At 37.7% G+C, this 22,445-nt stretch overlaps 2 protein-coding genes across 2 annotated transcripts in view; one reads left to right on the top strand and one right to left on the bottom strand.

Moving 5' to 3' along the window:
• Positions 1 to 1,064: 1,064 nt before the first annotated feature.
• Positions 1,065 to 9,456, bottom strand: LOC139954349 (putative glutathione-specific gamma-glutamylcyclotransferase 2). The gene is made up of 3 exons (XM_071927937.1): positions 9,204 to 9,456; positions 8,404 to 8,439; positions 1,065 to 2,723 (listed from the first exon to the last, which is right to left on the bottom strand). Exons 1-3 carry the CDS (start codon positions 9,387 to 9,389, stop codon positions 2,229 to 2,231), a joined length of 717 nt encoding a protein of 238 aa, XP_071784038.1. The 5' UTR covers positions 9,390 to 9,456; the 3' UTR covers positions 1,065 to 2,228.
• The window catches only part of LOC139942233 (constitutive coactivator of peroxisome proliferator-activated receptor gamma-like), a 73,634-nt gene continuing 57,995 nt past the window's right edge, over positions 6,807 to 22,445 (top strand). The window contains exons 1-2 of the mRNA XM_071942457.1: positions 6,807 to 6,918; positions 8,866 to 8,926. The gene's annotated coding sequence lies outside the window, so the exon portion shown is untranslated. The remainder of the gene's footprint in view (positions 6,919 to 8,865; positions 8,927 to 22,445) is intronic.

Raw genomic sequence — 22,445 nt, 5'->3', positions numbered from 1 at the left:
CATGGCAGTGTCAGTGGTCTGATATGCCGACAGATATCGGCTCCATGACTAAAATGTGGAAAGGATATATGCTGCCATTTTGAACAATATTTTTCACCATTTAACCATATATTTTTGAGAGCTCAGTCATGGAGATGCAGTGTGCAGTAATGTTATACTACTTAAATATACATATTAATTTGGATTTATTTAAAGAAGTTGGCTTTTTGAATGAATATTCAGCAGGTTCATTTTAGTCATAACAATACCAGTATTAATTACCCGCATCTGTTACCAACAAACATCTCTTAATTGTAATCCATATTATGGCACCCCTTTTATTTTTGTCAGAGAAGACTAATCTTTCAATTGTTTTTAACGCGCCAACTATTTGTGAAGACATTTCTAAGTGTATCTTTGAATTTTTTGTTTCAGGTATCCTTTGCAATGAATAACTATTGGGATAAAAAAATGCTTGTATAATGCTTCCAGTTTAGAGGCAAGATATGTATTTTCGCATAAAAAGGGGAATTTGTAAAAAATTAAACACAGCAAATCTTTGAAAAATATAATTTTATTTATAGCTACAGGATAAAACCACATGCTCTTTAAGACAATTGAATACGTTGACAACAATTAAAACTATCACCGATAAAATGTTCAAAAAACTAGACCTGAAAAGGAAGAAGGAAAAACCTGATTTATTTGATATATTACAATGTATACGATAATGTTCAATGGTATATATACGATTTAAAGCAACATTTTTGGCAGTATTTGGCATTCTTGTGTCTTAAATCTTCATGCAAGCCCATTCCAACCCTTCCGGGTTTTGTTTTTTGTTTTTGCGAGAAACCCATTTAAGTCATAAGCATAGCAGCATCAAATTTGATTCCCAAACTCAATCATTCTGAATTCGACGAAGGAATAAAAACAGTCAAACAAAACATTAGTGCACAGTATCGAAAAAGATCTAACTATGGCAGTTTAATCAGATGGGTTATTCCATGCTTCATACAATTATTGAATTTTGGTTTCTTTTACTGAACATTTGACTTGGTAGCCCCCCCCCCCCGCCCCTACTATGGTATGTGAAAATTTGTGTCATCAAAAGCTAATCAAGCTATGAAAATCCTAAAAAACATGATTTCTGATTCATGTGTGGTTGAATGCAACCTTATATCCGTGGAATTTCCCAATCGTCACTTTATAATTTATGCTTAAAATCTTATCTTGAACAATACTTGAGTTTAAAGGCTTGAATTTAGCGAAATTAAAACGTCGGCATTTAAGGACGGCTTGTAACTGCAAATGAGCTTGTGGCAAGTTGAATATAGTACATACATAAATTTTCTGTGGAAAGATGATCAACAATAAACAATTTTTATAGATATTCATGGTATATATTTGCATGCATTTACATATTTTACATTATATTGATATTTATTTACAAAGGTGGGTATATATAGCTTGATGCGAAAACTCTGACAGTATCTTCTAGAAGAAGAAGTCTTGCCCACTTCTCATTTCCTCCCACCTCGTGAGTGGCCTCTTCATTTCAAGGTCTTATGATTGGAAGACTCCATAAAAACAAACAACGAGCACTTCAAATGACATTAACAAGTCATTTACACTGTAATGTATTTTTTTAACCTACTATTAATGCTTGCAATGTGTAACAATGTTTTGCATTTGAGATTTTAGACCTAATTGCTTTTTAATACTTTAGGATTTCTATTGATTAAGTTTGTTGTTGAATGTTTTTAAGAATGTTTACTCCCGTTGTTATAATTCAGTATTTTCTTATGTTTTAGTTTGTCTATTTTTCGATGTTCAGCGCCCTAGAGCATGTTTACACATGATTAGGGCGCTATACAAGTTTTGGTATTATTATTATTATTATTATTAATGACATGGCCCCAAATTCATAGAGCTAAGCATGACAACATTGTGCTTACCAGAATAAAGTTACCAGCCAAACTACCATGTAACAAGTAAAATGTGTTACTGGTATAATTCTCATTTCTGCTTAGCAGAAAATTGTGCTTCAGGAGCTCTATGAAATTAGGCCCTGGTTCACAATGATTGGAATAGCTTTAGGAACTTTTAAAGTTGACACTGAAGAACAGTTAGTACCATTAAAGTTACAATGTAATATAATATAATACACATGAAGTGTTCTGTCCTAACATAAATAACTCCACAAAATATGGAATTTAGCCTCATTTTACTGGAGTCTGTTTGTCTTTTCACGCTTTGCTCACTGTTCCTTCTATTGTCCGTTTATCAGATGTCCATGCATTGTAATTGTTATTGTCATCTACGTTGTCCATCACAGAATCCAAACACATCTCCTGCGACATTGTTCTACCCTGGAGACTTCGCAGTATCCTCTTCGCCTTATCCTCCAAATCAAACAAGTGTTCATCATCATCTTCGGGTATCAACTCCCTCACAATGTCTGCAAGACGGAACAAATACTCCAAGTTATGGCCGCTCATTCCTCTAGAGTTTACTATCTGACTAGCGATGGTCTCGGGTGCTGCCGGGCCCATGTAGTGTTCACACTCTGAAGTTGCAGTGAACACCATGACAGTGTGTTCGCAACCGTTCCGTGTGTAGAACGTAGTGTTGTTGTTGATGGCGTATCCACCGAGCCGACATTCCCGGGTGGTCAGGTGGCGAAGAGCGGCTTGGATCTGGTGCTCTCCGTGGAGAAGAAAGGCAATTCCCCAAGTCACACCCTGCAGATAAAACGAAACAAAAAAACATTTTTAAACTTCTGGATAATATAATCATCAACTCATATTCATTTTGGTTTACCCCATATATACATAAATCACTGTGTTAGCACTTATAGGCATACTCAGTACTTTCCCAAGTTCTGTGAAACAAAAAATTACAGGCATCTCGGGGTGGGATTCGAACCCACGACAATTGGAATTCTTCAGCAGGTCTTATAGACCACCGAGATTGTCTAGTAGTAGAGGCCGTTCAACTCATCATCTCATTCAACATCTCCGAAAAAGGTCACAACATGCTATAATATAATACATGTCGTGTTACATACTCACGCTAACCATCTGACCAGACTATGATGCACCCAGCCTCGGTTAGGTTATATTGAATCGAATGAAAATAAATGAACAAGGCGCCTGCATTACTATAAAGGGTTTTTGACAACTAGCAATTTTCATACAGGTTCTCTCAGAGCTAATAAACTCTGTATTTTTTTTTTTTTTTTTACAAAGCATCTTCACATAAATGAACCAGTGCCTTACCCTTGATTTAATATATTCTCAGTTCACAATAATTTGCACATCCATGCATAGAAACCGTAAAACATTCCAATCACCCAACCACAAACACAATGAGAATCCACCCAATAAAAAAATAAAAAAGAAATGAAAAAAAACAGGGCCCTGGGAAATAAATGTTTTTCAAGGTTTACGAGAAGGAAATGTGAATGGTATAACATGTCATACAATGTCAACGCAGACCAGCAACTTCGCTGTCAATAACAATGTTATGTAACAGAATGGAATGATGGTAGGATATGGATGCCATAAAGTGGAAATATTACTTTTATTGCTCCATGTGTAATCATAGGCCCCGGTGTGAAATGAATAGTAGTTTGCATGTTTTTGTACTGATTTGGGGGGTTGAACAAAGAACAACTGACTAGAGTGGGACTCGAGCAAACGACATCCGTAATAACGTGCCAGTGCTCTACCAATGAGCTGCCTAGCCTTATGTTGGCGGTCTCCCTACAGTTAATCATTGGGATAAGAAATATATCAAACCAAATTGTGCATAAAATGGACCACGCAGTTTGGCTGAGAGCTCATTTGAATAGCCTTATTAACAACAGTTTCTTGTGCTGTGTTCCAAACCCTCACTTCGTGGTTTACTTCAGTACTCTTTTTTAATTTGTATGAACAATGAATGCTATCAATATTCATACAGGTGTCGTGGGTTTATGTAGAGAATTTAAAGCCATTCAGTATACTTTATTTTAACTACAATAAACATGCACCTTTTTGTATTTACATGTACCTCTTTATATATCGAGAAACAGTGCGGAATTTTTGATGAAAGGTATATAGAGGCTTGTAATTAATTTAAGTCTTTACACAAAAACGAATAATGTACAATAAAAGGCAGCTGTGTACGATGAACTCCGGTAGTGTGTGCACCCCTTAGGAAAAAAAAGTTAATTTACTGAGGATTTCCATGTTTGCAGATTTACTAAAAGATGAGTGATGACTTATGTGCGTAGGCCCTATGTTGTTTCCTGGAATTTCTATGTTGTTTCCTGGAACATTGTGTGTCCTAGTACTGCATCTATATAACCGGTCCCAAGTTCGCGATAATGGCGAAATATTAATCAGTAAAACTCCGGGGGAAACCCCCAAGTTTTACATTCAGTATTGACGCCATGATTTACCTTCTAAGACAATTCAATCGAAACTGAAACTTGATCTTTAAAAATCTTGTTGAATCACCCGAATATCGACGGGTATTTCCGGCCCATTCAGTCGCGTTTCTGGATCTGGTATAACCCCGTACGCAATTGTGTTTTTTTTTTCTGTTCATCAAAATTGCCACTGTCGTAGCGCTTTTCGATGTTGGATTTGTGTTCTTCTAAATCGATTAAAAAAAGGGGAATCCTTAAAAAAAAAATTCACGAAAGTTTTTGAGGACGGCAATTCTATACTGCAGGAAAAACAAATTGCATCTGGTATAATATCCCCTATGAAGCCGATAATGTAGTATTGAGGCTGGATCGTATCGATCACTCTACGATATGGGCGAACCAATCGATACATACAGCACATTTACAAACACCTGACCCCCTGCAGCAGGCCTTGGAGCAGATTTGGTACTGTTCGAATCGCGCCCAATTCCCACGGTCTGTTTGGATGTAAACATTTTACCCCGTGGTCACTTTATCACGACTCTCTATATTCAAGCAAGATTTGGATGTCGTTAGAGTTTTTGAATGTGCTGTGATTTTTGTTCACAAAACGTAGGAAAGTACTGCTTGGTGCAGTGATAACACACATCGGTGCATGTGGGTAAAACCAATTGAATATTTATGAAGAACTAAAAGTGTAGTTTTTGAAATGCTGTAGTCTTTAGTGTGTAATTTGGCAGGGTCGATGTTGTCGACGTAAACTGCTAATTTACAAATACTTGTTGACAAAAAAAAACCCAGTAAAACTTTCACTTTTTTTTACCAGGAGCGTCGAATCCATCCACGTTTGGCGAGTTGTCACAGTGGGTCCATAGAGTTGTTCCTTGCTCTATGGTACAAATACCTGGCTGAAGCCAATCGGACACCAAGGAAATTTCAGTCAACAGAAATCTGAGATACGATTCGTGCATTAACCATTTCTCAGATTGAAAGATTTTCGGTGAATTTTTTTCCAAACCATATAACTTCGAAGGGAATTCTTTCTCAAAATGTATACCTTGAACAGCTGCAGTGCTGTATAAGTGCTTGAATGGGAACAATAATTTGGGGATATTTACTAATCTACAACCCTTTTAAAATCTTTAGTGACGTGTATGATTGTTGGCCAAGCTTTATAGGTTTTAAGATTCCAAAGACCTTGAACATTAAAAAGAAATCATTCTGTTCTGAGAAATGATTACATAAATAAACACTGATAAAGAATGGATTAAGTTTACAGCTTCAATGGTAAAGCTTAAGATAAAAGAGTCATGATGGGCTAAACGAATCTGAATTGAAAATCATCTCCATGATTTAAATATATTCAAGTGCCACTTTCTAATGTATTTTCACTGAATAAATATGATTTATAACAGGTCGATAAAATCCCGATTAGACGACGAACCTACTGAATATGTATATCAGTTCAGTTGCTGAAAACTGTTAACAAACATAAGTTGTGCGAGTAATTCGTGGAAATTCCCAAATCGTTTGCCGCTATTTATTTGTGTGCTGCGTGATCTGACGTTATCGCTCAAGCTCCCGGCATGTCATGTGACAGGACTCGACTTTATCGTGCGTCACATGTAAACAAACCCACGTGCTCTTTGTTGTGAACCCGCCATAGATGTTAGTTAAGCTCATGACACATGCCCGGGGTGCGTGGGATGCTTTCACAGGCGATGAAAATAGAATTCTTAGGGGGTACGAAATAGGGGTCGAGATGCAATAATTCTGTGTTTCCGATAAACCGTGTTTGCATTTTTCTCAAACAATCCCCTCATTGTTTTGTCTACGATAATCTGACGAGGAGGTAAAACATCAAACACATTTTCTTCGTTTAATTAGAAATAATTTGTAAGCATTGAACACTACAACATACGAATTTATAAAATAATGTAAATAAATTTCTGGTTATTGTTAAGTCCCAAACATGTAGACAACACTGGTTGTTTTGCAGATTAAACAATAAAATCCCGAGAGATGAAAATGGATAGCCCACGCTCTAACAAAAACACATGAACGTACAGGTATGGTGTAACTGGACTAATTACTTGTTTTTGTTCGGCAACAACCGAGTCTTTTCTAATTTGCAGAGACATGTTAGAATTAGTACACACATTGTAATGTCCGAATTCAAAGCCGAGTTTTCAATTGAAATGGACAATAGATAATGAGTCCATTGAATTGTCGAAAACCAAGCACAACGATGTCAATACCATCATTCATGGTACCCGGCGTCGTGGTAACCCAGTGCGTGGCTACTATGTCTTTGTCCGGTTCCCAGAGAACCCGATGACCGTTAGAGTCAATTAATGAAAGGGGACCAGACTAGTTTAGTTTCAGCTGTTTTTGTGCACTGAATTTAAAACGGCAAAACAACACTGTGAACACAAGTCGTCTGCGTTATTAAGTGTCTATCCCCGTCAGAAAGGAAGTCAAAAAACGGTGACAGGGGAAAGAGTCGGTTGCTTCTATAAATGGTGAGCATTTTAAAACTTATTCCTGGAACTATACACATTGGTCAGTGCACAAATTAACAGTTCATGTATTGCCTGTTTGTACTAAGGTACAGAGATGTATGTATTGTGCGCACATGTGCTCCACATTGAGAATTCGTATTTTGGAGTGTGTACGAAGGTATAGGTCTATTCCTATCTATACTGGCTAAAATGTCAGGTGTAATATACGAACTCGCACTCCAAAGTATACTTCATGTATCTTCTTCGTCTGCATATATTGACTCGTGTAAAGAAGATATTATGACTCAATAACCCACCATGTCAGATGTCAAGCTGCACAAGTCACAGCATCAATTCTGCACTTTGGCACAACACTTATAAATAAAATAGGTAGCTAGCAGAGCTCCCTGGTTCTGTAGAAAGTTCTCTAAAACTAAACCAATCTTTCCATGTTCTGATGAACACATTTAAACAATCTTCCTGATTGTGGAAACTTGTTCCAAATTATGTTAAATCGTAATTTTAAATATCTGATTGTTGTACAAAATCTCCCTGATTGCAAGATGCAAATGTTGGCCGCTCAGGGATGGGGTTTCAACAATGACAATTCGGTAAGCAAATGTCTGTACAATATAAATTCTATAACTGTGTTGTGTATTTAAGTGAAGGTAGACCTTTAGTAATTACTCAACAAATTAATGACCAAACTTAATTGACGGAGAACAACAGAGAGCTTTTTATATTCTAAAACATTGTTAGAAAAGAGACCCTTAGAGTGAGAGGTGATGTTTTTACACAAAATTAGAATCTGCGAGAGGCTCATCTGGGAAGTACATAATTCTACAGATGCCACAATAAGGGTGTATTTTTTTTCTTTCATTCTCTCCTTGCAACTTCTATTACAGTTGAGCCCAAATGTTCACAGGTTTGTTATTTTTATGCATATTATGTATTGCTTGAATAACACCAAGTGTGGAAACCGGTCTTTGGATATTACCAAACGTATAGACGATGTGACCTGTGACATCACATGTTTACAAAAGAGCCACAGAGCCTGGACTTCCTGCAGGCATGATTTGTACACAGCTCAATGGAAGAAAATATACAGTCTTATATTTTATGGAGATTGCACTGTCTAATTCTTATCAACTTTTGATATGATTAAAGGAGGCACATCTCAAAACTTGTCCAGCTTTTACTTTCATAACTCTTGGTTTTATGTGGAAATTATGCCACAAAATGTCAACTTTCTCATAGTAGTGTAGTACAGTGGCTGCCAGAAAATGTACAACATCACACTTGTTGTAAACAAGGTTCACATGGTCTATACCTTGCCTTTAAAAAGTATGGAATTGTTTTTGTATAGGACACAGCCTTACATGTAAACAACAAGTCATGAAGTCCCACCACTGTCCCACCTAAAAAGGACGTGGCGTTGTTTAGGCCTGGTTTAGGTGACCCATGGTCGGGTTTCCTGGAAGTCTCTCATAACAAACAATTACTCACCTTGGTGTGTTTCACTAGCGTTGCAACTCTTCCGGGCTGCAACATCAAAACAACAAATAATATTTCATTAAGTCATTTAGCTATTTTTTACTCACTTCTGGTTTTACTCATTTTCTATTTTTCATTTTGTGATTATCTTTCATATATGTATGGTTTTCGTTTATGGTAAATTTATGAGACTACAAACGGTAAGAAATATTATACAACTGTAAACGTAGAAGTTCCGACCACAATATGGTGCACTGGGTCCTCAATGGTTAAATGCTGATGGCTTTGTCTTGAACCTTATGATTGTAATATGAACGCCATTTTAGTTTCATCCAAACGAACCCAACTATATTCTTTCTTATAGTCTCATGATGAGAATACGAAGAATACATACTTTTGAGTATTTGTGTGAAATGAAATACAGCTGTTTCTGCTTGTCTTAATTAATATGTATTACATTTTCTCCCATTCCAGACGATATTGCTCTGGCATATGATTGAAGCCCCTACTATACGTCAACTATTGACTAGCCTATGTAAGTAAGTATAAGTCACCTTCGTTTTTGTCCTTCAATTTCCTATTCATGTGTAGCATTATATTCCTTTCAGAACCAAACAGATTGACATATCAAATAAATCCCCTCAAAATTAAAACAACAAATGAAAAATCAGAAGACACACTGTCCAGTTTTCTCATGTGTACAGAACTGCAGCTGAACACTAGCATTTCTGTTTCAATTATTGATGCTTTTAGTAGAAATAACAAATCGATAAAGTCTACCCCACATGAGAACAAGGAGGGTCTCTACATACCTTTCCTGGAACGCCTCTATGTGTTGTGTTGCCTTGCCAAAATCTCCGTACATAACCCTTGATATGTCCGATTTCTCTCGATGAATACTCAAAACTCGGCTTCCAGAGTAGAGACCCGTAGCCGAATACACGTAGACTCGTCGCTTTCGTGGCCACGTCGGGTAAAACACTGTCATTCGGCGCCATTTTTCACAGAGAAATCTTCGGAATCGTGTTGTTTACATCAGAATTGCTGAAAGATTGTACCGTATTGAAAGTCTTGTTGTGAATCAGTAGCGCGTGCTCGTTTCCACCCACGGGTCATTACGCATGATGACGTCGTACTCGTGACGTCAGAATTACAACCACTGGTGGTGTTCGTTTGGGACAACGCCTCCGGGAGTCTAATACATATTCATGTTTATTTAGCTGTGAGTGGTCGGTTGTATGCGACATGCATATTCATATTTATCATGATGCAATTGCAACTTGCATTGCGTTTGTCAATATGCCTGGCACATGACTTTCGTTCCCCGGTATAGGCATACGAGTTTATTTATTTCCTGGATCTGATATAATTCGTTTTTTTTTTTCTATCGATAAAGGTTGACCTTCCTCAGAGGTTATGTGATTGATTATTGTTCCAGGGGTCTGATAGCCTTGCCCACTTTTGCACAGCATTAAAGGGGAGATGTAGGCCCAAGGCCTGTACTGAAGGACATGCCAAACAATAGGCCCCTTTGTAGTAAAGGATCACTGAAACATTATTCCCTTCTTGATACCTTATTTTGTTTGGGGTATTTCTTTTCGAAAAACCTTCAGCATTTTATATTGGCAGTCACGTTCGTTTGGGCTTAGAAGTGTAATACAATGTCACAGCCAATCAGGGTTTTGCAGTGGTTTATGTCCCTGCCTTTCACCTCTGTGGACCCAGGTTCGATTCCCGGACCAAGCCTTGCAGGTGGGTTGGGTGTTCATGGCTTCAGGCCCTACCTGAATTTCTTTACAACAAGTTTGTGTGATGTTACCAGATGCTTTGCCGACTATATAACCATGGAGGTAGAAATAACTCGGATAAGAAAACTTTACGTTTCCTGACGACACCACTTTTTCATTCATTTTTACAAAAAGGAATATCTCATTGAGTAAATTAGATACTATTTTATTTAAAGGCACTGTATACTATTGGTAATTACTCAAAATAATTATTAACATAAAACCGTACTTGGTAACGAGTAATGGAGAGAGGTTGATAGTATAAAACATTGTAAGAAACGGCTCCCTCTGGAGTGACGTAGTTTTCGAGAAAGAAGTACTTTTTCACGAATTTAATTTCGAGACCTCAAGTTTAGAATTTGAGGTCTCGAAATCAAGCATCTGAAAGCTCACAAGGGTGTTTTTTCTTTCATTTTTATCTCGCAACTTCGACGACCAATTGAGCTCAAATTTTCACAGGTTTGTTATTTTATGCATTTGTTGAGATATACCAAGTGAGAAGACTTGTCTTTGACAGTTACCAATAGTGTCCAGTGTCTTTAATAGCGAATTAAAAACTTTTCCAAATGGCCAATTTGTACAATGTTGTTTCTCTATGTAATGTATAAACAATAGGTGTATAGGCCCTACAGAATAATTACACCATGTGGAATCGATATACCAAGGGGCCGTGTTTACAATTTGTATTATGCCTTAGAATGCCAGGTTGATTTTCTACCAGGCTGAAATAATTTGTATGCTGAATGTTTAGTTATGCATTTTATTTATTCCGTAATTCCAACATCCCTTCATGCATTATGATAATGACAATTTCTATTATTCTGGTTTACTATTAAGTAAATAACCTCGTTTACAAAATCCATTATTATTTTTTCTGCACAATACGGTGTTCCTTAAATGGTGCTCCTTTTTGTAAATGACGTCACGACGTGTTTCCATATCAGGCATTATTAAACAATATGTGGTAATTAACTCTGTTTGAATACGATAAAATTATTTTGAGGAAATATAATTAGCAATAACACTATTTTGAGAAAATAGAGTCAGCTGTTGCAAACAGCTTACCAACCATAACCAAGCTACACATACAATGTTGTCACCATTTCTCACTTGAAAAGAATGACTTTCAATCTGAAGTTTATCACTCAAGTCCGGGGGAGGGGGCGGGGTCGAGAACATTTTTGAATGTTGAATAAGTGGACCCAAACCCTTAAGAAAACTGTCAAAAACATAAAGAGTGTTTAAAACTCCGTCGGATGATAAATTACTGGGTCAAACTAATGGAGTGCCATGCTAAATGCACACGCAGACCCAGGCTAAAGGAGCTTCAACTAATATAGGTCAAGTGGTGGTATATTTTTAGAGCAATCTGAAGTGGTAGCAAGCAGCTGTTACACTAACTGGTGTTTAGGCCTACATCTGCTGTGAGTTTTTGATTTCGTTTTGTAAATGTGGTTAGAGAATATCTTTTCAAATATAGAGACTAGAGTTATAAATGATGTGTGAACAATCTTATGGTTACCTCCCATTTGGGAGCCAATTGACACCGCCCCTTCGGTTGACCAGAACATGACACGTGTGTTTCTATTGGATATTTTTTCATTGGATACTTTTTACAAAGCACAGACCATTAAAACTCAAAGTGCATCAATCGATTTTGATAAAGTAATCAACAGTTTGTAAAACAAATCAGCGACTTTGGGGTGTGGTTAAAAACTCTCTATGTTGACTGTGGATTCTTTATGGTTTACATATTGATGCATCTTTTGCTACTAATCCTCGTATAATGAGACAAAGATCGATTTGAATCCAGGTGTTTGGGTAACAGTCCCTCGATCCCGCGTCGATATGAAATACGAAATGGGCATGTGTTCGAAGTGACGGCTTGCTTTCACTAACTAATCAGTGCATAAAGGCAACCGAAAAGCAAATCGTCAGTTTTAACACGCGCACGTTTCACAATGCTACATCTGTTAATTTCGCAACTTGTTGTCGATGAGAGAAAGACAAAAGGAGAATTGTTATTCTGCTTTGTTGTCGTCGTCCAGATGGACATTTAAACAAAGTTGTGAGTGTCAAACATCATCCCCTTTTGTTGCATGCAACTGACCAAAACCGAGTCTCTTGAGTCCATCCTGTAACTTTTGTTGTCCTAAAATTCACACTTGATTGTATTTTTCTGAATGCTGTTGATAAATGTTCTTTTTTGAATCATATAACATGCAGCCTTTAACTTTGGGAAAAGGACAAATGGCTCTATTGATGAAAATCAAATATCAAGCAATGTTCTTGACACTTCTTTGCAAAATGGACTCTGTTCCAAACAATTGCCATGTGTTTTCTTGAATCAAAACCCACAGTCGTGTTTTTTTTTTGCGACTGAAAACTTGTTCACAAATTGATGTTAGCAAGCAAAGCATTTCATTTTTTCAAGCAAAGGTATTTTCCTCGAGTTAGACTATAGTCCTCGTACTAACTTAGGACTAGTTAAGTTTGTAATATACTATCTCCTAGTTTTATAGGACTAGTCCTAACTCTTTGTGAAATCGACCCCTGGAGTATGACCCAATTAACGGACAACTTCAAGGTGATTGACTCAATACATCAATTATGCTGGGTGATATTCAACGGACCGTGGTGTCAAAATCACGAAAATGAAAACAACCGCCAATCGATAAGACACGAGAGATGATATCGAGAGGTGACACTTTTGGACAGTGGAGATGGGCAAAGAGTACAATGGTCATTGTCCTTATTAAACAGTTTTTGCCACTTTGCATGTCTGATGCCCAGAAGGAAACAATATGGCCATAGTTTGATTCTTTTGTCGTGATTACCAACAAACAAAATTTTTTTTTTTATATAACAGCTCTGTGGTTTGCATAGGCCCCTATGGAATTTTGCCTGTGTAATAAATTTAAAGTTTCAGTAGGATGCCATATTCTTCCATAAAACCCATAAAAATATGTAAGAAAAACTACTGACTTAGTTCGAGTAATTTTTACCTTGTGGTTTATAACTAGATGTCTTTGTACTAAACATCATGTTTTGGGGTATGAGTGAGTTTTTGGGTCGTAATATGATGTTGAACTTGTGTGTTTTCCGATTCTTCAAATTTCTTACTGATTTGTATAGGAGTCGATACATTTGTCATTTTTATCAAAAGCTACACCTTACTAACCTTTGAACAATTAGTTCGTCATTTTGTGCGGCTCGGGTTTTGAAGAACAAAACACCGAAGTTATACATACAAATCAGCTTAAAAATTGTTCCTATGTTTTCAGATTATTACCGAACAACCACGTATTATATCTATCCTCTATATATCTGTGATGAAATGAATTTTTTTTAAATACTCAGTTTGTAATAATGTTATCAATTTATTGTTCATATTGAGACATTATGCCTATTCATATTCTATACTTCACAAATGATAAGGATGGTAGCAGGGTCTTTGACATTCAATTCAATTCAATTTTATTTATTTATTTCCGTCGCGACAGCTTGAAGTGAAAATTGTTTTCCCTGTATACACACGCATAAGCACTGTACAGTACTTTGTCAAGCCGCAATCCTTTCTTGAGAAATGCAAACATAATGTTGGCTGAGATGCCTGTCCTCATCGCATTGCTGGCGGGTCGAGTTCTCTTTCCACGAATGAATCCCAAACCGCAAAACTGTGTTTAATAAAGCAACACGTGACCCGTCGAAGGTCATCAGCACTAAACCATCAGGCAGCATCAGTAGATACTGGTGTCTCGTCTGCATTCTGTTTATTTCTCATTAACCCCAAGAAGTATTGAAAAGACACAGTCTGTGGGCATCATCAGCGAGTCAAGGACCTTCCGTGCCGTCTATCGGTCACGTTCGCCCCAGCAGCGGTCCTCACCAGAACAGGCACGCGCCATCATCTCCAACAAAACGCCGATGCAGAGACAGTTTTCTTTTAACAAACTGAACTTTCCATTGATTATTTATTTTGTTTATGATGAATCAAGGTCCACAGTCGAAGTGCCCGTGTCTGGTTGTCGTCTGTAGTGGTCTGCTTAGTCGGGTGTGGCGACATCTCATAAGTACAATAGACTCGCCCCAAGAACGTTTAAAACTGTTTAATTATTTCAGACCTTAGAACGTCTGAAATAAATAACTCGTCAGAAAACATTCACTGCGGTCGATTTCACGAAGGTAGTCCTAACTTAGGACTAGTCCTAAGCAATGCTAAGAGATAGGACCGGTCCTAAGTTAGGACCAGTAACTCATTCTAGCTTAGGACTGGTCCTATCTCTTAGCATTGCCTAGGACTAGTCCTAAGTTAGGACTACCTTTGTGAAATCCACCACAGCAGTCATTATTAATTTGCATAATAGTAATAGGCCAGTCCGGTAGAATATTTTGTTGTTGCTGGGAACAAGCGAAAGTACAATGTGTGGTGGGCGAGTTTTTTTTTTTCTTCAACTGCCCAAGGTTGACGTTTCATTATAAAGCAATAATGATCTGACTTTGTTATGCTAACATTTGCATGAGTCATGCAAAACAATTAAACCACAACATGGCTATGTTGCAAAACAATTAAACCACAACATGGCTATGTTGTATTGTTGGGATCTAAGTTTGGAGATGGCTGTATTCTCTCTTTGATTTTCTAACTTTTTAGACCTGGGTTTAATATTGGAATACGGTTAACATGTTTTGAGTTCGGACATCCATTTTTCTCCCGACAACGTTCTAGTCTTAACACAATTGGTTTGTCTGTTCAATCCGCAGGACTGAACAAGCATCAGCACTGCAGATGGATTCTACCGAATGGATGATGTAAATGGGCAAAGTTTGGCATGGTTCTCTGGCCTGTTGTTATCGACGTGACTTTAGAGTACATTGCCTATGAATAACTGGGCCAAAAACTGGCGTGTGTGAACCATCTTTTATTGCATGATCGCCTGCTATCGAATGGTTGTTGTTTGTGTTGTTTATTTGATTGGTGGTGTTTTTCGTCTGTTTTTTTTCCACAAGTTGATTGTGAAGGTTCCAGAACCAAGTGAGGTTTATAGGCTCTAACAATAGAGTGGCAACGCTCGTGCTGTTCACCTCGAGTTTCTCAGCTATTCATCAACACATGGAGGTAGAAATTTCTCCATGATCAACTGTAGAACGTCTGTATTGTTCATGTGGCGGACATCTTGAATTTGATGATTCGCAGTTAGTATTTAAATCAAACTGGGGGATCTTGTCAGAAACGTGGTGTTTCGTGTCAAACGCAGCAAAGCCATTGGTGCCACGGATTAGAAGTCAGGGAACATGTCACAAAATGCCGGCAGTGACTTCACTAATTGACTCACTCTGTTAGTTTACCAAAGGCTATTTCTAAGAATAAGAATGCACACCGAGAATGTGAGAGAAATCATGTTTTTAGTTTCTCCGTTTGGGAGGAAACAAGAAGAGCCCTCTTCCAGTAATGTTACGTTGTTTCTGTTTAGGAAACAAATATATTGTTACTGTTTTTCTAGCTCTTTTTTGGGGGGCGTAAAAGTGTCTTTGATTGTCAGCATGTATTTCGTTCCCTGCACTACACATAGCCAACAAAATAAAAACAGATTGGGCGCTGGTGATGGCCTACATTGGCTGATGGGGTGGCCACAGGGGGCGTTGTTGGCCCGCGTGCCAGGCCCATTCAGCCCCGGTTTGGTTTTGATATGAAAGCTGTATAAATATTGTTACGAGCCGTACTACATGTGGAGCGCAGTTTACAGGCAGCGAGTGAGGTACTTACCCATTCCATGCTTGCACAGCATTAGAGTAGAGATGGGCGTGTTTTTGTAGTAACCTCGCGTGGCCCCTAGACAGCTAGGCGCGTGGCGTACACGTGGGTCAGAAAACCTAGGGTTTTGGCGCCAAGCCAAAATGGGTAATTGTACTGCATCACATCACGTATACACTGGTAGAGTACATATACATGTTCATGTGGATAAATATTCGTTCTTGTGTTCAACAACACACGAATCCCATCAGCAAAGCGTTCTCGTGTGGTGTGGAAATACCACTGGATCCACATTATCTATGGTGTAAATACGATGGACACAAAAAGGCAAACACATTTTAAACTGCACTCGTTGTATTTGTCAATAATATATTATTTTTCAATCAAAACATTAGCTTGGAGAAGTATTTTTCACTCGGGACCTCCACACCATAGGCCTACAAGTAAAGTTACAACATTGTATATCTAACTGTGGCTTAAAAAATATTTATACCTCGAGTTTATTCCTATATAGGCCTACAAGCCATGCCATGATCAGATTAAAGGCGTAGCCTAGTTTTTAGTATTCGTGCTTACACGTGGACAGGCCTAGCCTATACACCACGCATAATGTTTCAGCTTGCTCATGCGGGTTTCAGGTACTTTAAGACGACATATCCGAAAAGGAAATTACACACATTTTTTGCATCACAATAGAGGATTAATGCAGGCTTAATGAGTTTTGGGTTTAATATAAAAGTCGCCACTCTTTCTGATTGCAATTATTTCAAGTGGTTAAAAAATACATTACTGCTTCAAGGCCTTGTTGAGCTTTGTAAAGACTGCCCATTGGTTTCTCCATATACAACGGTCATGTCATTGTACTTAGCCTATCTATGAAGGGCTACCACCTACTGAACTGAAAAGTACCCTTAGTTTTCAAAATATAATACAAACTTACAAATAAAAAAATAACAACAAAAAAACAGTAGGGTGCGGCCAGACCATCCCATAAATCCAATGTCTTCAGAACTTTTTGTTAGATTTGTAGTGCAAGATCGCTGACCGATATGGGCCCTTACTTATACGTTAAATATTATAGAGCCACATAATTCTTGTGAAGACTGGAAGGCTTCTTGGCCGCTGTACGTCATTGTCCATAAGACATTTTTTTATTCCGAGTCAGCCATTTGCCCAATCAATGCAAACACACAAATATAGGCTATTATAGGGTATTCGATCCGGACTGCGAAGAATAGGGGAATTGAAAAATCGGTTATGATTAATCCCTTCTAAACTTCTCTCCCGAAAAAAAAAAAATCTGGGTCACCCTCTGGGGTTGTACACAGCGCATCATAAAAAGGAGATGGTAATCTTATGCCCCGGAGATGCACACAATACTGCCCCTGGTGCAACAACTCGATCAAAATGTTGATGAAGGCAGTGTGTGTGATTGTTGCCCATTAAGGGCTTGACACTCTCTCCCTAATATCTAGTACTCATTGGCACGTTCGGGCGCGTGTTGTGTGCAGTAGAGGTGGCGGCATCGTTTCAACTTATTTCCCGCGCTCGGGTCAAACACTTTATTGTAGCACGTGGCAATGGGGCTATGCGGTTTAATCAATAATATCCAGGTACTGCTGGAGATGACATGCATGACATCTTTACTGTACACTGCGTATCCGTTGCGCTCTCTCGTAAGTGCATTACACACATCCTATCTCAACGTTTTAATGGCCAGTCAGCCTTTTTTTTTATGTTAACCCACGGTTAACCAGACCTCTTGCATTCAGTCACAGTGTACATACAATATAAGTTTTCCTCCAGTAAAAATGTTAAAACTATTACTCTGACTTTCTCTCTCTATTCATGTATTTCCAATTCACTGTTGTTATGTTATACTTAGTTGCCTGTTCATGTCTGTTGTGTTGTCTTTTAGCCTTCGAGAAAGATTCAATAGGGTCGAAACGTCATGTCAGGCATTAAGTTATTTTTAATCTATTACTCGTTACGTTAGAAAAAAATTATATATATAAATATTCAGATTGAGGCAAGTGCCATCCATTTAGTGTGATGGGGACGCACTCAGTCATGTAGCAACGATAATTACCCTTGGCCTATTAATTCACTGCATAATCAGCCCCCTTCTTGCACGGAGATTTATGTCCAATATGAACATCATACCAGACACCGGTCCCTGTAAGATTTTGAGGCAGCCACAAGCAATACAAACCAATGGGGCAACATCACCTTATTGAGCATGATCTTTCCTTCTTTCTTGAGAACAGAGGGTAAAGTGCAACCAATGCAATTAAAAACAATTATGTAGAGCCTGACAAAATTGTCACAGGGCCCAATTCCATTGCTGAAGCAGACAATATTGCTCTTAAAAAATCTGATAAACAAAATAAGCAGGATACAGTTACTTTACTACACGCGACGTGGTACTTTGGCTGATAACCATTTTTGGTAGCAATATTATTTTCTTGTGCTTAGCTATACTATTTGTGTTTAAACAGCTCTATAAAATTGGGCCCATTCTGTGGAAGGAAATGTGGTTTGTTTTAAGCAGTGTTACAAGAGCTATTATTTGTCGCTTTAAAATTTGAACCGAATCGAAAGCCCTGGCCATGGCAACACATAGGCCATTTTCAGATGATGATGTTTGTTTTATGTAAGCTAACCTATAGCAAAATCGACAAGCCTCACCATCTCTTGTAGCCGGAACATATGGATCTGTAGCTGGAACTAGAGATGGAAAAGCTAGGGATAATGCATACAAACTCACATGAACATACGCTGTTATGGCCTATAAACCTGCCTCAAGTAGCTATAAACTATAGGCTTAGTACAATGTTCTTATTGGGAGGCTTTGGTGATTAATATAAAGGAGGCTCATAAGCCAAGAAGAGTACCACATAGTTTATATCATTATCCTTAAGACGAGCAGAGTACACTGTCCGAAACCATACTAACTGCTCTCTTACAGGCAGTGGCCACTTTTGGTAATTGTCAAAGACTAGTCTTCACAGTTGGTGTATCTCAACATATGCATAAAATAACAAACCTGTGAAAATTTGAGCTCAATCGGTCATCAAAGTTGCGAGATAATGATGAAAGAAAAAACATCCTTGTCACACGAAGTTGTGTGCGTTTAGATGGTCGATTTCGAGACTTCAAGTTCTAAATCTGAGGTCTCAAAATCAAATTCGTGGAAAATTACTCCTTTCTCTAAAACTATGGCACTTTAGAAGGAGCCGTTTCTCACAATGTTTTATACCATCAACCTTTCCCCATTACTCGTCACCAAGAAAGGTTTTATGCTAATAATTATTTTGAGAAATAACCAATAGAGTCCATTGACTTTAAGACGAGCAGAGTACACTGTTCGAAACGTCGGAACCATACCAACTGCCCTCTTAAGAGCTGACACTCCTCCCAAAAGTAGTGGTATATCCGCAACTTTACCACATAGTTACTAGCATTGCCATCTTATAAAAGGTGGAACAATTAAGATGCATAACTTTAGAGATGAGAGAGAACGATCTCAACCAAGGATGCCCAAAGTGTAAACATTGTGCCATCGTTTGTTTTTCAAGTCACTCTCCGCTAATTTGCTTTTCCCAGATGCGTGAGGGTCAGAAACGTTTCCATGGCAACGTTCTTTTGATTATTCCGACTGAACTAACAATCGCTCAATGCGGCAATCAGGAGTTCCCCTCATTTTCCAAAAAAGAAGAAAGAAAAACGAGAAGATTGACGGCGAAAGATCAAAGAAGAGTCCGCGATAGTGACTCGACCGAATTTTCAGGTGATACTTTCTTTATAAGGAAATGCAGACGACTGATCGTACCGCCAATTTGGCTTTGGTGATCGGGCGATGCTTTGTCCAATATCCAAACTGAGAAAACCGGGTGATGCAAATATTTCCCGGAGTGAAAATCAAGTCTTAATTCTCGTTGCAGGACACAGTGTGTATATTATGACTCTTTCGTAATAAAGGGCCTTGTTGATGGGAATATTATTAGCAAACGCTGTTTCTTATTAATGCAACGTTATTGTGGTTTTTGTGGCTGATTTAAACCGAAAGTTCAAAGTAAATTTTGAAATGTTTAGTGGGTTATGTTATTCTTTACTAACTTTGACATAGGCCTACTGATGTTTTTTATCTTTTTTAGTTTTTAGTAAATGTTATTTGTCGGTTTAAGTGGTTGTATTTATACATTTTGTTTTACTGTGCATGTTCTCATTGCCCCTTGAAAACAACCTTTGTTTCTTACAGTAAATAAATGGAGTGTTAATTAAATAGATAACTGACTAAATTAACCGATGTATACAATGTATACCACGCGTGCTATATACATGTACATACGGCCCACTCTACGTCCACGTTAAGTACAATATGGCGCTTTAATACGTCGAGGTCCTGCACTCTTTAATTCGATCTGTGTTGAAACCCGTTCATGGGCAAAATTGAATCGGAGTGACTGTGTACTTTAAGGAATAATCAGATTGGCGGTTTCAAATCGATCACTGTATAAAGAGAAGCTTCGTCTTTAAACCATGAATTATACACGATACACTTCTCATATCTAATGATTTATTAAGTTCAGTTCATCCCTTCATTAGTCCATTATTAATACACTTTTTTGAATAATCATCTTCCCAAATTCTTTCTTCCCTTCGACTCGTCATGGTTAACATGTTAATTCTATTAACATAAATTTGGAAGGCAATTTGTACACCATTAACTGTATACACACATACATACACCAGGGGGAATGCGCGCTCCCTGAAAGGCGTGTACAATAATCACCCAGAACTGCAACTCGGCTAATATAGGTATAACACTGTAAAACAATATTAGTCAAAACAACGCTAATTAGTCGTACGAGTAATGATTTTGATGTAAGTTAGTCAAAATCATGTCTCGTACGACTAATTAGTGTTGTTTTGACTAACATAGTTTTAGAGACCAGCCCCCTTCAGTCTGGTAACGTCCCTGTATTAAACTACAGCGTAAAAGAGAGCACGCGATTTGGGCACCCTGACTTCACCTCACATGTCGACAGGATTGTAATTTCATGAACATCATATTTACAAAGGGATTGTTACAATTACATGTTTTTTTATTTTTATAATGGGATTAGGCCTTGACGATAATGCCTATTTATTATTGTTAAATGTAGGTCTATTATCTGACCATATGGAGATAGCTGGATGGTATATACTGCATAATTAATTAGTTCATTTTTATATATACGTATTAAAGACACTACGTGCGGGATTTGTAATTATCGACTGTAATTGATTATGTTTCAACCCGAAGGATGACTGACACTGATTACAAAGTTCATACCAGTACAAAATCCTCCAGATTGAAAAATGCATTCATCTTAACTGTGTCAAAAAGGAGGAAATAGCATTTGAATACCTTCATGACCATTGCTTATACTGATTGCAACAATTAAAATAAGCACGGACATGAACGACGTACTGGAAGAAAAAGAAACCTTTTTTGATATGGCACTGTAGGCCTTAGAGGCGCTGGACATGGTATATACTTTTATTATGCATATTATAAAGTTTTCAAGTTTTTGGTTGTTTGAGAAGTTTCTTGAAAACTGCTGTGTTTGAGAAGAACAGGGATGGATTTACTCTCACTCCCAAATTGAAAAGATTAATTATATTTTACTTTCACATAAAGATAGCATCATTAATACATCTTCTTTATGCCAGTTATGATGGAATCCACCCATGGTCGGTATAGGTCTTAAGTATTACAATGTATATGACCGTCGCTGAGGAGTTTTAAAGTTGTATGTTGTTTGGGAAGTTTCTTGAACACCGAACTGGAGAAAAGGGATGAATTTACTCTCCCCCCATAAACCGATGATTTATGTTTTTCTCGTCACATAAAGAAAGCATTAATTAACACATCTTCTTTATGGTGGATTCTGGTTGTCCACTCATGGCCGGATATTTTCCAGTATTATATCGATCCGTTCTCGCCAGCGACTTTGCTAATTTCCGGAGTGCGGCGTATTTTTAATCACCGCGAATGTGTAATTAACCTGAGTGGCTGGTTTTTAAGTGCTTCATTACCATAATGACTGTAGCAGTGTCCATTACATTGTCCATTAGGAGGGTTGTGACAACATGGTTTTTAATCCAGAAGAAGAACAATTGACCATGAGATACTATTATATGAATGGTTTTTATACCAAGTCCTTCGAAACAAAGTTTTTGAATGAGCCTTAAGTGAAATCTTGCTGCTTATGGTTTACAGTGTTTCTGCACTATTGGTAATTACCCCAATTTTCTTGTTTAGCATAACAACTTACTTGGTAATGATCAATGAAGATCTGTTGATAGTAAAACACATTGTGAGAAAATGCTCCCTCTGATGTAAAGTAGTTTTTACGAAAGGGGTTATTTCTCACTCAATATGCATATGAAAACACACAAACTTGTGCAATAATTATGTTTATTTCTTTCATTATTCTCTTGCAACTTTGATGACCAATTGAGCC

The sequence above is a fragment of the Asterias amurensis genome, chromosome 1 (assembly GCF_032118995.1).
Source record: "Asterias amurensis chromosome 1, ASM3211899v1".
Lineage (NCBI taxonomy): Eukaryota > Metazoa > Echinodermata > Asteroidea > Forcipulatida > Asteriidae > Asterias > Asterias amurensis.
Note: the sequence above shows the minus strand (reverse complement) of the source record. Positions and strands in the feature narration are given on the sequence as shown.